Source organism: Peromyscus maniculatus, chromosome 7 (genome assembly GCF_049852395.1).
Source record: "Peromyscus maniculatus bairdii isolate BWxNUB_F1_BW_parent chromosome 7, HU_Pman_BW_mat_3.1, whole genome shotgun sequence".
Taxonomy (NCBI): Eukaryota; Metazoa; Chordata; class Mammalia; order Rodentia; family Cricetidae; genus Peromyscus; species Peromyscus maniculatus.
In genome coordinates this window covers 10,795,009-10,810,901 of record NC_134858.1, presented here as the reverse complement: position 1 = coordinate 10,810,901, position 15,893 = coordinate 10,795,009, and the positions used below count along the sequence as shown (strand labels likewise).

General features: G+C 41.0%; 1 protein-coding gene across 1 annotated transcript in view; it reads right to left on the bottom strand.

Moving 5' to 3' along the window:
- Window positions 1-5,049: 5,049 nt before the first annotated feature.
- The window catches only part of Sesn3 (sestrin 3), a 59,630-nt gene continuing 48,786 nt past the window's right edge, over window positions 5,050-15,893 (bottom strand). Inside the window, exons 7-10 of the mRNA XM_006992800.4 lie at window positions 10,990-11,108; window positions 10,068-10,258; window positions 7,984-8,128; window positions 5,050-6,327 (exon numbers count right to left, since the gene is read on the bottom strand). Coding sequence (XP_006992862.1) covers window positions 6,241-6,327; window positions 7,984-8,128; window positions 10,068-10,258; window positions 10,990-11,108 — 542 coding nt within the window. The 3' untranslated portion in view covers window positions 5,050-6,240. The remainder of the gene's footprint in view (window positions 6,328-7,983; window positions 8,129-10,067; window positions 10,259-10,989; window positions 11,109-15,893) is intronic.

Genomic DNA, 15,893 nt, shown 5'->3' with positions numbered 1-15,893 from the left:
AAGAAAGAAGAAGGAAAAAAAATCCTATTTTCTCTCTCTGCAGAGACATCCAAATACCAAAGAAATGTCTGCACTAGATGCAATATGGATTACTTTTCTTGGTGGGCAGGGTACCATTTAACTCAGCTTCTGTTTTAGGAAACCAGTGAGATTTAGGAGAGATGTCTCTGCTTTAGAAAGGAAAACCCTTGGTCACTCACCTGATACACTTCCCTCATCCTACCTTTTGTTCTTTTATCACACTCAGGAGAGCCAGTTAAAGTTTGTAAAGATCAATTAAGAAATCAAGTTTCTTCTGGATATAAGTGTCCATTTAACTCAGTGGTACCCATGAGCAATATTTTAACACTAACGACCATAGACTCTCTCTAACATTCTTTCTATAGAAATGATACATTCATTTTAAAAGGTTACTTGGAGTAAGAAGTAGACAGTTTTAGCAAAATTTTACATACCAAAATTATGTTTATGATATTTCAATTTTTACTGTTTGGGCTCCTATGAACTATGAAGTGGGGTGCTCATTCTACAGGCTACTTTGTGGCACATGCTAGTTACCTCAAGGGTTTCCATAGGCTTTCAAAAGCACACACTCCTTTACTCCTTTGATTCTGACCTTCACAGCAGTGCAGTCCTAATTTAGTCAAAGCTAAATGAACACTTCGTGGTGTGTTAAGTCACCAGGTCACTGCCTAACTAGGTGCCTCCTTCACTTTGAATCTTTAAATGGATTAATCGGGCATTGCAAGTGCAGTGCTCATGACTGGGGTGGAAACATCTGAAGGTCATCTCAGATCTACACTCCCAAACAGGGGAGTTCACCTTTGGGTTAGACAGCCATCTAGCATCCTGTTAGGAGCCTGGTAGCGGGGCAGGAGCAGCGTTACTGCCTCTGTGCGACATCCTCCTTCTTAATGACAGCTATCTGGACATACAGGATGGGCAGCTGGGGAGCAAGCCAGCACATTTCCTTCCTATCTCCCAAGGTAAGTTTTTCTCCCAGTGAGGAAGGGAGGGATGCGATTAGAAGCTTAGTTAATTGAGTCAAATGATCCTGTACTCAGTTTTGTGGGATTTTTATCTACATTACACAGCAAATAGGCCAATGTGATCCAATCTGACCCTCTAAACAAACACCTTTAATAATGTCCTTCCATGAGAAATGTGTTTTAGGGTCCAGACAGCACCAGTAAAATGGATGTCTGCACACTGCTCACCTGTCTGCTGGGGATTTCCTGTCCCACTGAAGACTTAGGTTAATCGGGACCATGGGAGAATTTTAACTCTGCATTCAAGCAACCGGGACTATTACCAAGTATTTACCATCTAATACAGACCAAGTTAGGCTAGTGATTCAATCACTTTGAATTCTTGCTAAATGCTAAATTCTGCATGGTAGAAATAGTTCAATTTCTGTATCATGTATAAATATAAAGGTTCCTACTTTGATAGAAGGCAAACATTTTATGATTTATTTAAAATATGGAGTAGTATTACTGAACAACAGAGAATGAACCCATGAGAAGGCTGGGTGCTCTGCATTTATAGGCTTTTGGGGGATGAGGTAGAGGAGAACAAGATATTTTGGCAGCTGGGAAGAGGGTATGAACAGCTGGGGGTCGACAGGACACACCAGATGCTGTGATACATCTGGTAAGGTGTCCAAGGCAATAATATAGATGGATGGTGGAGAGACCAGAAGGGGCTTGGGGAAAACCATATTCTCAATGATGGGGGAAGACATACTCAGAAAAAGACATCCTGGTAATGCTCAGCAGGTGGCTGGTGATGTTCGATTGTGAAAGGCATTAAGACCCAGAGAGGCTTGGGGAGGGGAGGAGTGTGGGAGTGGTGGCTGAGGCACTTGGAGGAAGAGAAAGGCAGGAAAGGGTGGACGAAGACCGGTGGGAACCTCCACCATAGAGCAGACGCATGTGCCAAGGACAGCCAGAATCTCAGCTCGGTGTTCCAGTGGTCCTGGAAAACATGTTCTTCCTCACAGGGCTCAGCCTTGGTGCACATCTCCACTCCAGACCCACTTCACACCAGCCTTTTCTGTTTTGGGTCTTACCTAAGCAGGTGCTGCTGATGGGTCCAACTTAGCAGTAAAAGAAACTACAGATGTGTAGGGTAAACACTCTGTAGACTGACAGGATACACTCCTGCTATGGCCTGCTTTGAGGAAAGACTGAATCTGCATCTGAGTCTCCAGAGGGACAGCAGGGAACAGTGCGGGGTGATGGCCACCTAGAGCTGGTTCCAGTTGCAGGGACATGTGGCTTACAGTGCCCTCTTCAGAGGGGTTGCCTTTCTGCTTGCTGGTGAGGTACCACTAAGAATGCTTATGCACTGTGTATGTGGATCATCCTGCATGTTTTTATTCCATGTAGAACGGTCCATTTCACTAAGAATGAGAGTGGTGATTTAGAATTGTCCTTAAACACAACAAAGTAAAAACCTCATTTGCGGTTGTCGCAGCACATACCATTTATATGGTACACTGGATTTGTTCTTTGTCCTTATCTTACGGTTTAAAGGAGCCTTGCCATCATACAGGCATGCACTTGTCACTGGAAGTGATGACTATTTTAAGTAGTAATCTATAACTGTTTGCTGATAGATTTACTTTGGTGCGGCATAAAATTCTACGATTTTGGATTAGCAAAACTTTATGAGGTGGGGGAGGGAGTACTTCCCTGGATGATATCCATTAGATCTTAGACTTATGTAAAATCTTTAACAGACATAAATAAAATAGGGCTCTGGTTCAAATTTTACATGACCTTTATATAAATCTTACTTAAGTTTTCTCTTTTAAAAATAGCCCTGTACAGCTGTGCTATTATTGGGTTTAAAACTGGTGTAAAAGGCCAAGGCTACATCCTGGACTCTGTGTTAGCTACCCCTGATGTACAGAGCACCCTAAGGGCTGGGGGGCAAATTCTTCCTCGGACCAAGACAAGGTACTTCTTTTAAAACACAGTCCATCTCAAAAGACTTTTCCCATCAGAGTAGCACAAGTCTACCCAAGGAGGCCACTTGGGAGGCAGCCCCAGGGTACTCTGACCACTTCTACAGTCAGGTGGGTTAAAGAGCAGACCCACTTTCATGGGTAAGGTACTTACATATTTCTTTCTCTCTTTTTTAATTTTTTGAGACAGGGTATCACTATGTAGCTCAGGCTGGCCTTGAACTTACTATGTAGCCCAGGCTGGCCTCAAAAACACCATTCTCTTGCCTTAGGCTTCCATGCATTGGGATTATAGGTATGTGCCACCAAGCCTGATTTCCTTGGTGTTTCTGATAGTGATCTGAGAAATTAAGAATTAGCACAGATGCTGGCAAATGTGAAATTCCAAATTGGACAGCATTATTCCAGCATGTCCATCAGGGTTATCAGGCTGATTTTAACACAAGGAGCAAGGAGTTGAGGGCTTCACAATCAGACGTGCTCTTCACACACACTCGCATGCTTCTGTTTGGCACAATGTGAGCCCCGGGTGCAGCTCAGCTTGTCATAGGCTCTGGTATTACACCGATTGAGTCAGATCGCTCCTTTGAAAAATATCTCATTTCAGTATAAAAAGCTACACTATAAATTACTACGTTGTAAATTCAATACTCTGAAAAAAATGCCACCCTGGAAAACCGCATCAGAATTTCAAGTTTGCACTGGATAAAGCGGGTTGACAGGCAACTCTTCGAGCAGCGTCCACACCAGGAATACTGGGTGCATGCTGTAGTGTGGAGGTGGGGCCACCTTCACAAACCATCTTTGTGAGGCCGGTTCACTGAGGTTCATAAATACATTGCTGTGTTTTTATTCACCGTTCCAAGTCAACCTTTTTTTTTTTTTTTTTTTTTTTTTTTTCCTGATTATTGATTGGTCTGTTGAACTAAAAGGAAGTTTTGCTAGGAGAGAAATCTATTAAAGGCACTAATATTTCCACAGTCCAATCTCTACTTACATTTCTGGGGCAACACAAAACCAAAAGCAAAAAGTAAGTAGCCTCTATACTTAACCCTTTTCTTCCCTTTTGGTCTAAAGCTTATTCGTGGTTCTGTGCGAATTCCTCCTTTTAGTCAATACATAAAAAGTATTTTCATCCTGTCGTTCAGTTCACCTGACCAGAAATAAGGGGCTATGAAATCAAAGTTTCCTAACACTTACAAAATGCAATAATAAGCTAGATCCTCATGTGAAAGCCTTAGAACTGGGGAAAGCCCGTGGACTCTCCTGGCACCCCTGTGTTTTACCGTCCTTCTACATACTTTCCTTGTAGTTCACACACAGCTAAAGCTGAAATGAAGGCAGTCCGTAGAACAGAGAGAACCCAGAACCCTGCCACAAGCTCTCTGAATAATCTCTAGAGAAACCACCCTGTCTTCAAAAATCCTAGTGACTTTTTCCTCACACAGAGGATTTTAAACAAGATCCTGGAGTCTAAAAACGCAGAACTAGCCATGCTGACAAGTCTACAGCCATCATTGTTCTCTCTGGAACAGAATGCTAAGGGAAAGGAGCTAACATCCCAGAGAAGGATGGCAGACAGAAGGACAGCCTGACAGAACACTGGCCCACAGTTCTTTCCTAAGAGAAAAAGTACACCCACACATCAGGGAGACCCCCAGTGAGTGCTCTGTGGGAGCTCCCTGGACGACGTCCTGGAGACGGGTATGTTCTAGGCTAGCATGCATGTGTAAGATGACGTCACCTTCCATCAAGCCGAGGTGCTCAAGCCGTGCAGCTGTGTCCTCTGGGTGCTGCCGCAGCTCTCCAGGCACTTGACTGGTTCATTAACATAACACAAATTAAAGCTATCAACACATAAGGTTGTGCTCTCTGAAGATAGTCTAATCCAACAACACAAATTGATGCAAAAATGTGACTTTTTGTCTGCCTTTTCTTTCCCCTATGACAATGCATTTTTTTTTTTTAACTAATTGTCCAAACATATTTTTCTGGGGAATGAATGCTTTGGCATGGTGAAATCGTGGTTCAAACTCAACAATGTAAAACTGAAAAAGGCCTAGCACAATAAAGAAATCTGAGGACCATCTCTTTATGGCTCTGTTTAAAAGGACACTTCTGCAGTGACATGATAGGGGAAGTTGAGTTGATTTTTAAAAACATTGCACTGTTTTGTTGTTGTTCAATCACATTAATGCACAGAAACACAATTTTTACCTCTGAATAACAAATTACTTAACCTGTTATAAGAAGAAAGTCATGTAAAATAATTTCCAAAAGTGTAACAGGAAATAGGGTGTATTAACTAACGTTCCTTAACTCTCAGAAAAGGAGAATGTGCAAAGAAACATTTGGTCAGTGTTGTGTGGTGTGGGTTTATGTGTGCCAAGAGTGTGAGCTGTAAGCAGCACTGTGGTACCAGCTACTAGAGGTGATGGAGGACCACGGTGCAGGACTCAGGGGACTGTCCTCAGTCCACTGCCACACAGACAGCCTTGTGGGAAAATGAGGCCTCTGTTTTAGAAGACAAAGTAGCTGAATTTGGCATTTCAGTAGCATGCTATAGAATTCATCATAATTAATTTCACATTAAATTATGGACGATGTCTGTATCACATTTCACGTTATTGCCAATAGCAGTGTAAGAAAAAAAAAAAAAAACAGATAAACAAAACCAGAACAGTGCCTGATCATCTCCGGGGATGCAAGCTGTGTCCTGGGAGCAGCTTGGTTCCACAGCACATGCTTTTCCCAGACTCGGGACACACGTGGGCATTAGAGCGGTAGAGGGCACCATTCTTTGCTGAATGTTGGTATCTGAAAAACAACTGCTTGAGCGGATTGTAAGCACTTTTCCTTATTTTTTTTAAGTAAAGAAAAATAATACACATACACATGAACTCCAAAGTACTGAAGTGAAGCATTAACAAACCAGTTCATGATTTATGGTCAGATCCAAAAATCCAACTCTAAGCAATGTAAAGTAGTGCTCGTCAGGGTTACTTTGCAATTGTTAGCAATGTTAAGCATCGAAAAATATAAAACACACCATTGCACATTACAGCCAGGAAAAAAAAAAAACCAAACAAACAAACGACCCCCCTCCAAATCAAACCCTAACAACAACAAAACAAAAACAGAAACAAAACCCCGACAGCTCAACTTTGACACTAGGGAACTGAACAACCGCTGAGCTGCATCACAAACAAGTTCTGATGGGAGTCCTGTGGGAGAGGCCTTGACATGTGCTGCTGCTTCCTGGTGGTGCTTCAGGTCAGGTGCCGAGTTATCGCACGCAGGGCGTAAAGCAGCTCAGCCTGCATCCGAGCCTCCATCAGAAGCAGGTTCACGTGCACCTGGAAACCAGACGGCATTGGCTCAGTCACTACACAGCACAGTGGAAGGATGCACAGAGGTTCTTAGGTGCCACATTTGCATAGGTTATGTGTATCCTGAGACTACACACACAGGCCTGAGTATGCACATATATATGATGAACACTCAAACGTGCATTTGTGGATAGTAAATTTAAATTAAAAATATATTCCTAGCATTTAACAATTTAAATTAAGAAGTAAAGTTAAAAATGCACTCCCAACTTTAACTGTAGTCCTAGAGTGAAACTGCCACTCAACTCGGTTTGTGTGAGTATGTGACCTCACCAGAAGCCCAGCACTTGCACAGACTGGTAAAATCTCAGGACACCTCTGTGGGAAAAACCTCTCAGCTGAAAGGCTGATGTAATACCTTTATACGTTCTAAACTGACTGCAGGGAAATGTTCTAATTATGAGTTATCACCATGCCTTCCTATCACTTGAACATGTTGTTGGGCATATTCTCCTGATGAGAATATACCGTCTCTAGAAAGGGAGGAGATCTATTGCAAATATAAAAACAGCACAAAGATGCATCAAGGCTGAAGATGAATGGGTAATATGCCTGGTGTATGACTAACTTTAAGACTTCAAAAGTTAATAGAAGTTGAGCCACAACATACTTTGCCAAAGCCATACAGCTCACTGGGGACTGTTAGGACTCCAGAATGAGATTCTTACCTCCAGCTTGAATATGGTAGTATAAAGGAGACTCTTAGATTCAATGTTCAAAGGCCTAGAACCTAAAGCCAGATCTGATGCTATAACATTGGTAAAGATTCTTAATGCTTACTAGGTTCTAATCTAAATAATAATTTATATATAGTCCATCTACAGATATTCTTATATAACAATATATTTGGCTCACAGATCCTTCACTATAATGGCAAAATACTAAATTACAATGAGAAATTTTTGTTCTAACAGTAATGTGGTAGCTACCAAGAGTTTCTAAATGCCAGTGCCTTCAATGCTGGGTACAATTCAACCCAGCACTGCTTCTTAGTGGGCTTTTTAATAGTCAGAATGGTAGATTTACTGGTATTATAGCCAATCTCTCAGAGGCTGATGCTAAAATTCACGTTACGCACTGTGTGGGCTAGTTTTATGTCTACTTGCCAGAAGGTAGTCCATCTGGGAGAAAGAATCTTAATTGAGAAGATGCCTCCACAGGATTGGCCTGTGGGCAAATCTGTAGGGCATCTTGGTTGAGAATATGTGGGATGGTCCAGCTCACTGCAAGTGGTGCCACCCTCGGGCAGGTGGTCTTGGGTGCTGTAAGAAAGCAGGCTGAGCAAGGCAGTAAGCGATGAAGCAATGTTCCCTTCATTCCAGGCTCCTGCTCTGACCCACGTGACCTGAGAGCTGTGAGCTGAAATAGCCCTTCTTCCCAAAGGTGCTTTTCATCATGGTGTTTATCACAGCAATAGAAACCTTGACCAAGATGTACACCATGTTGCACAGAGCACACATCTAATATTTAGTGACTAGTCAATATACTTTAGATTAATAAAACATGAAAACCAATAGCTAGTTCAATGGCACCAATCTATTAATGCCTCCCTCCCTGTTTCATGACTGAAACTGTCATGTTGAACACACACCTCTTTGAGGTCTGCATGATGATGACACTGACCTTCTCTGAGTGTGTGAACTGCCGCCAGTAGCTGTCATACATGCGCTTTGTGGTTCTCTCAGGGTAGCAGGTCACTGTCTTGATGTAAACCTTCAGGCTCCGTTCAAGTAGCTGGTTAACTTCCCCGTAATCATAGTCGTCATACCTGTGAGTGACAGCACTGTGATGAGATATCCAAGCTCACTGCTTAGACCTTGCTAAGCAATGATGTCCAAGCAAAGCTCATTAAGTAAGTCATAGGAAGTATTTCCTGAGTGCCTGGTGTGTCATACATCCTTCTTGTTACTGGGGTTCTGTAGTGAACAGGAGAAAAACTCCACCCCTAGCATCACAGAGCTTAAACTCTATTAAGGTGTAAAGAGAAAAACACTACAAAGCAAACACACAGTTTGTAGGTGGTGATAACCTAGAGAAAATTGGGCCAGGTGGGTGGTGCACACTTTTAATCCCAGCAATCCAGAGGCAGAGGCACACAGTTCGTTCACACTGAGTTCGTTGCCAGCCTAGTCTACAGAGTGAGTTCAAGGACAGACAGAAGTACACAGAGAAACCCTGTCTCAAAAACCAAAAATCAAAACAAAACAAAACAAAAAAACAAACCAAACCAAAAACCAGAGAAGAAAAAGAAAAATAGATTTGCAGCTTGGGAGGATTGGGCTGTGATTTTAAACAGGACAGGCAGGTATTCTCTGAGAGAAGCATTTTAGAAAACACTAGAAGGTATTGACTGAGCAAGAGTAAGGCCAGCCAGGAAAGGCTAGTCGGGTGTTCCCAGACAGAGGGTGAAACCCTGAGTCTAACACATTGTTACGAGTCTGATGACACTTCAGACCAATGGAGCAGAAAACAGCCTTAAAACTGAAATTCTGAACACTCCAAACTCCAAAGCCATGTGAGCAAGAGGTCACGTTTAGAGTTTGGGCATTTTCTGATTTCTCCTTTGCAATAATGGAGATCAAACCCAGGCCTTGCACACGCAAGGCAAATCTTCAGCTTCAGCTGCCAGATGCTTTTCAGGTTAGGGATGTTAACCCTGTAGTGTTCTTTACATAATATGTTGCATTATTAGTTGATACGTCAGGAATTTTGTGGTGTTTTGGTTAAAACTATAGAAAAGACTGCTTAACAAACTAAATCCCAGTTCCAGTCTGTACCGCTTTCTTTTACTATCAAGGATCTGGATGCACTAGCTCATGACTGCATAGCTTCACTCTGCAAATCTATCTCACAAGGAAGTCTGCAGAGTCCAGCTCAGGCAGCTTTCCCTCTAGCCCTCTCCATCTCCTTCCCTCCAGGACTTACCGTCCTCTCCAGCTAACTTTGTCAGTTTAAAGGCTGTTCATTAACTTGTGAGTCAACCACCTCACCTTGGTGCTTTCGAGAGTGGCCCAGCATCGGGAGGACAGTGTGCCCTAACTAAGATTCCTTTATAAGGCAAGCCACAATAACCATACAGACCTGAATTTCTTATTGCTACGTGAATAGACACTTTTTTTTCTCCTAACACTGACCTATTCTTTCAGGAAGGATTCTTAAACTTGCATCTCAGACTCTTTATTCCCATTTCTTAGTAAAGTCTTCCTATTGTACTTCTGTCATTATCAAGACTCACAACACACTTTTTATTGATTTGTAATTTACTTACATGTTCATGTACATGTGACGTGCACATGTGGAAGCCAAGGCTGAACCTTAGCACTAGTCTTCAGATGCTGTCCACCTCAGTCTTTGAGACAGGAGCTCTTGCTAGGACCTGCAGCTTGACAATCAGGCAAGGCTGGCTGCCCAGTGAGCCCTAGGGACCTGTCCCCACCTTCCCAGTGCTGGGACTACAAGTGGGCATTTAAGTAAGTGCTAGGGATTGAACTCAGGTCCTAATGCTCACATGACAAGTTTTACCAACTGAGCCATCACCCTAAGTCCCAGACTCTTAACACTTTAAATGAAGAAAAATAATCTCTAAGATGAAATTAATTTTTAAATTAGGTAGCATTTCCCCCCAGAAAGATATACTCTCAACAGGCTATAAATGAAACAAATGCTTGCATTTCTACTCAGAAATATATAAAATAATCTGAACATACCTGATTCCAAACATACAGTGAACATAGTTGAACAAAGCTCTGCGTAGTGTGGTCGTGTCAACATCCTCATGGGTGGCCATTGTGTTGTAGGTGAGATTGTAGACCATTCGAAACTTCTCATCCAGCAGATGTCCAATGTCAGAGTAAAGCCTGTTCACCAGGGAGAACCCGTGATTTTCCCAGGTGTAGTCCTGTTGCAGAAAAAGTGTCCACTTACAAAATGGGCATTCTCTGTTAAACCCTGCATCTTTTATTTTTAAAATAAAGTAAAACTATTGAAAAAAGTTAGTGGGGGTGTATTTCTAACTCAGTTCTAGGATGGAAGCTTTACCAAGAATGTTTCTGGTCAGGCTGTAGCGTACAGAGCCAGGGTGTGTCTCACGGGATCTAGGGCTTGGCATATTTGTAATGAACTCTAGCCACCTCCTTTGGACAGGCACTATGCACTTATCTGAAAGGATCCAGAAGTTCTTGACTATTGCTATGTTACCAAACTTCCTCAGGCATGAAAGAGTCTGAATTTAACTCCTGTCCCTGACAGAGTCCCGTGGGAGGCTGGTCTTGAAGTACAAACTTCTGGTGTAGTCAAATATCAAAATGCCTTATTATAAACGTCATCATATTGTTTGATTTCTTCCCTACCCCTCCAAGAATGGCACAAATATATGTAATTATCCTGCATAATGCAGGCAACTAAATCAAGCATACTGTTTCCTAGTGACTTCCTAAGGGTGAATATGTTGAAATAATTACCTTCCTAGGAGAACATCAAATAGACTGGGTTGAAAACTAGGTTAGATAAAAAGTATTAAGACACTATCAAAATGCCTATTGGCTACTTTAGAAGACACTTACTTACATTTCAACATTGCCTTGGAAGGGCAGAACTCCCTAGTTTCTCTAAGTCAAAAGCTCTGTGTACCTGGGCTCGGAATGTTGGCAGATGCTCTTCTCCTCGTCTGGCAAAGTCCTCATACCCAAAACCTGGGTCTTCGATGTATCGAGAGACGTCAGCTGTTAGGATCATGTCATCTTCAAAATCTAAGGGACAATGAAGGCATTCAGGACACTTATACATCTAAAACAACGAGCCTGAAGCCCAGTTCCCTCTACATTTTAGATTCTCAAAAGTGACAGTGCTGACTACTTGGTTTATATTCACATAAAATACCTATTGGTGAAGTTCTAAGTACAATTTCCTTACCAAATATTGGGTATTAAGGTTTAATTATAGTTATATAGGAAAAAAAAAACAACTAAGTTGAAATATTTAAACAACAGTAGCAAAAGATCAGTATGTCATATTTACTAATTTAGAAACAGAAGAAAAGGCTTGTGAATCTAAGGTCTAAAACTTGTTTGATCTCTTCAAGGAGATAAAGTGGGGTATGCGGGAAGAGAAGGGACAAGGGAGACAATGACTGAGTTTGAAGACAGATCTTTTAGAATTACATCTGATTGCATTTAACAGCAAAAATCTCTTCACTCTAGTTCACTGTTACCTTCCGGGAGGCGAGCCAGTCAAAAGATGAGGCATGAAGTCCCAAGAGAAGGGGCCTTCTAGGTGCTAGGTCAGCCTCTTTCTGAAGTTAGTGAACACTCACACTAGCCCGCCATGCATATGGGAGCAGAACACTCCCATGCTGTTCAGAAAGCCACTGAGGCTGTGGTCAGGGCACCGCCCCAGAGTGCAGGGACGCAGCAAGGCAACATCACTATTTACAATAGGTTCTACATGCTCGATGGTGAAAACCCACGGCTGAGAAACTGCAAATGCTTAGTGCACGTTCTTTGAAGCCAAAGACAACTGTCTTCTAACTCACTGTTTTTTAGATTAGTATCTTTGTAATTATTCCATCCCCTCCCTGACTCCAATTATTTAACAGTGAATAAACAAACTTTTTCTTTATTCCATAAATGAACATATCATTCTCAAAACAAAAAAGCAGTTCCTATGCAAGGAATAAGTTCTTTGTAAGTAATTTAATTAATGTTAAATTGATTCTGTCTTTAATAAAAAACTGTAATTCTCACCTAGATAAAATTTTTAGGAATTTGAAAAACAATCATACAAATTCTTCTGAAAGACTATACATGAAAATTCCAATAAGAAAAAGTCCCTTTTTATCTTTAAGCTGGGACCATGGACTAACTTCAGGATGCATGAGAGCAGCAGAGAAGATCAAATTCCAGGGTCACACAATGTTGAACACATGACACTGAAGTCTAACCCTTCATTACTCAGGCAGAGAAGAAACGGACACCTGCTGAGCACTTCCTGCATGGCAGGTGTGATGCTGTACCCCAACAGCCGTCACGTTTTTCTTTATTTCATTATATTAAAAGGAAAACTCCATTTAAGAAATAAGTAACTATTAGTTCTTATGTGAGGTCTTTCTCCAGTGAGTATGGGGCAAATATGCATACAGGCCTTGTGCATACAGAGCAACTACTGCACCCAGGAGCTCTGTCTCCAGTGCCATCTAAAGCTTTGAAGTAGTTTTCCCGTGTGAGGAAAGCCCTGTATGAGGGCTTACGTGTAACACAAACCCATAACCACTGATTCTCCTACAGTCCAGACTCCATTCAGATTAACATTAGCACAGCAAGGGAATTTTCAAAGCATCAGCTCCTGACTCAAAGAAGTCACCCTTTCTTTCATCCACCCCATCGCACCATAATCAAAGGACAACAAACGTAATCACAGCCAGACAAGCCTACTAGGAAAATCAGAGTTTTGTGGCTTGCAAAGTAAAATCCCACCAAGAATATCTGTGGTACTGAACTGTCAGTTTCCCTATCCTGTGCCACTGATTCTCTTGCAAATGCTAACACTGGACTTGACGGTCACAGTACTGCCTTTGCATTTGATACTAGTATTTTATTTGCTCATATACAATTTTAAACACTTTAATTTCAAAATAAATAGTAACTAACCACATAAAAGTGGATCCCAGGAAAAACCTCATAACTTAGAAGCAGCAGCAGATAAGACCCTTTTTCTAAGTAATCTGTCCATGAAAAAGGATGTACGAAGGTCCCTTAACTACTTACAGTTTACTACACTTGGGTCTTAACTGTTCTTCCAGTGTCCACATGGGAAAGGCTGGACCTGTAGGAGGTGGAGCCTCCTATGAGGTGTTTAGGTGGTTAGGGTTCCCTCAAAAGTAGCCGTATAGGACCTTGTGTCTTCCTGGATTTGTGCTGCCACAGACCCAAAGCAATGGAGCCAGCCAATCCAGGCTGATGTCTAATAGAGCAGCCAATCACAGGTTGACTATCTCAGTATTTCTAAGAGTCATAGAGAACCATTCTTTTTTAGATTTACCTTGAAGACTTAAAATTACTATTCTGGTAATCAGGTGATCAAAAACCTAAAATTAATTCTGATTTTACCTAAACAAATATTTAAATGTGTAATGAAAGCAAACAGCATTTTACACACACATATATACAACTTTCTGGGTTTTTTTTTTTTTTGTTGTTTTTTTTTTCCGTTTCTTTTTTTGAGACAGGGCCTCTCTATTATGTCTGTATATATACAACTTTCAATAGATAAGTAGTTAATAATATGAGACATAAGACACTCTATTGTAGTAATGGAGTGATTTTCTCATAAAGATAATATAAACTAATATAATAAAGATGTATTTTCTTCAGGATTAAAAGAGTTCTTCCCTACATAGAATCTGGGAGTTTTGTCATACTAATATTTTTTTTAGATAGGAAAAATTAATTCTACTTTCATTCTAAAATTGATAAATATATATTTATATGTGTGTGTAATTATCTATCATCTCTCTTTCTATCTATCTGAAACTCAATTAGCTACTGTACAGGATCATTTTTCTATACTACCTTTCTACAGTTGGCAAATTTGGTGCTGGGATGGTTAATGGTACAAATATTTAATACAGTGGAATGACTGATATATGATATGGCCTTATTTATTTAAATCAGAATGCAGGAGTTGGAGAGATGGATAAGCTGTTAAGTGCACTTATTTCTCCCTCTGAGGACTGGGGTTTAGTTCCCGGTACCTATTTGGCAGCTCACAACCACCTAAAACTCCAGTTCCAGGGGATCCAATATCCTCTTCTGACCTCTCTGGTACCAGGCACACACACACTTGTTGCATATATATATGTGTGTGTGTGTATACATATATATATATATGTGTGTGTGTGTGTATGTATATACACATATATATACATATATATGTATATACACACACATATATACACATACATACACACACACAGAAAAAACACTCACATACATAAAATAAATCTCAAAAATATTTTAAATTAGAATGTAATTTTTGAAATAGGTTCAAATGTTTTTTTAGTTAAAATTTCTTCTCAAGTAGTCTGTGTAAGGGTTCAAGAAGTCTACTTAGAGCCTGGGTGGAAGCATACACCTTCAATACCAGCACTCTAAAGGCAGGATTCTGAGTTCAAGGTCAGTCTATAGCGTGAATTCTAGGACAGCCAGGGCCCCATAGAGAAACCCTGTCTTGAAAAGATAAAAAGAAGTCTACTTAGAATCTAAAATATCTTTCTATTATTTCAAAACAATGTAAAGAGGTAAAGTATTTACATTTTGAAAGCTCCAGTGATCTTAAAGAAATGGAAAATGTTAGAGTAAATGGATATTTAGCATCATTGTCTGCCTTTTCTACCAGTAAGAACCCTCAATGCAGTATCATCAACACACCACTGCATCCCCACTGCAGTATCATCAATACACCACTGCATCTCCACTGCAGTATCATCAATACACCACTGCATCCCCACTGCAGTATCATCAATACACCACTGCATCCCTACTGCAGTGTCATCAATACACCACTGCATCCCCACTGCAGTATCATCAATACACCACTGTATCCCCACTGCAGTGTCAACACACCACTGCATCCCCACTGCAGTATCAATACACCACTGCATCCCCACTGCAGTATCAACATACCACTGTATCCCCCACTGCAGTATCAACACATCACTGAACCACTCTCCTTTCCTTCCACTTGTTCTCTCTCTAGTTTTCTGTTTGTTGTTGTTAAAGTCGGCAATTCAGCTGATTGCCATGCACCCAGCTCATTTCTTAGTTTCTGACTCAAGCTCACAGTGAGACATTGATATATCCCACACTGTTCTCAAGCTTAGGACCTTCCTGGTCTCTGCTCTGCTCCTGGGTGCTGTGCAAAGGTGTTTGGTCTGTAGGCACAGCCGAGGGTGGATAGATATTGGGGGCTGAGAGGTGGCTCTCAGTTAAGAACATTGGCTACTCTTGCAGAGGAGCTGGGTTTGATTCACAGAACCTACATGTGGCTCACAGCCATTCATAACTCCAGTTCCAAGGGATCAATGATCTCCACAGGCACCAGGCACACATGTGACATACATACATACATGTGGGAAAAACACTCACACACATAAAATAAAATAAGTCTAAAAGTTTTATTTAAAATGATCAAGAAAATGACAAATGGTATTCTGTTCTTCCTGCAGCACTTCTGAGTTACTGTTCCATGCTCTTTGGCACACACATCTCTGCAGCACAACTCTCAGAACCTAAGACTGACTGATCTAGTTTCAAGAGGAATATGACTTAGACAAAACCTTTGAGGCGTTCATATTTGTGTTTAGTCCATGTTGCTGAGGTAGTATTTACTATGTGGTGCTCAGTGCCTTTAAAAGATGGAACTGGAAAGTTGCCTACTATTCCAAAATTCCTTAAGCATAAAAGAATAACTCATTTTTACATATATATAAATGTATATATATGTATAATAATATATGTATAGTAAAATATATATATGTG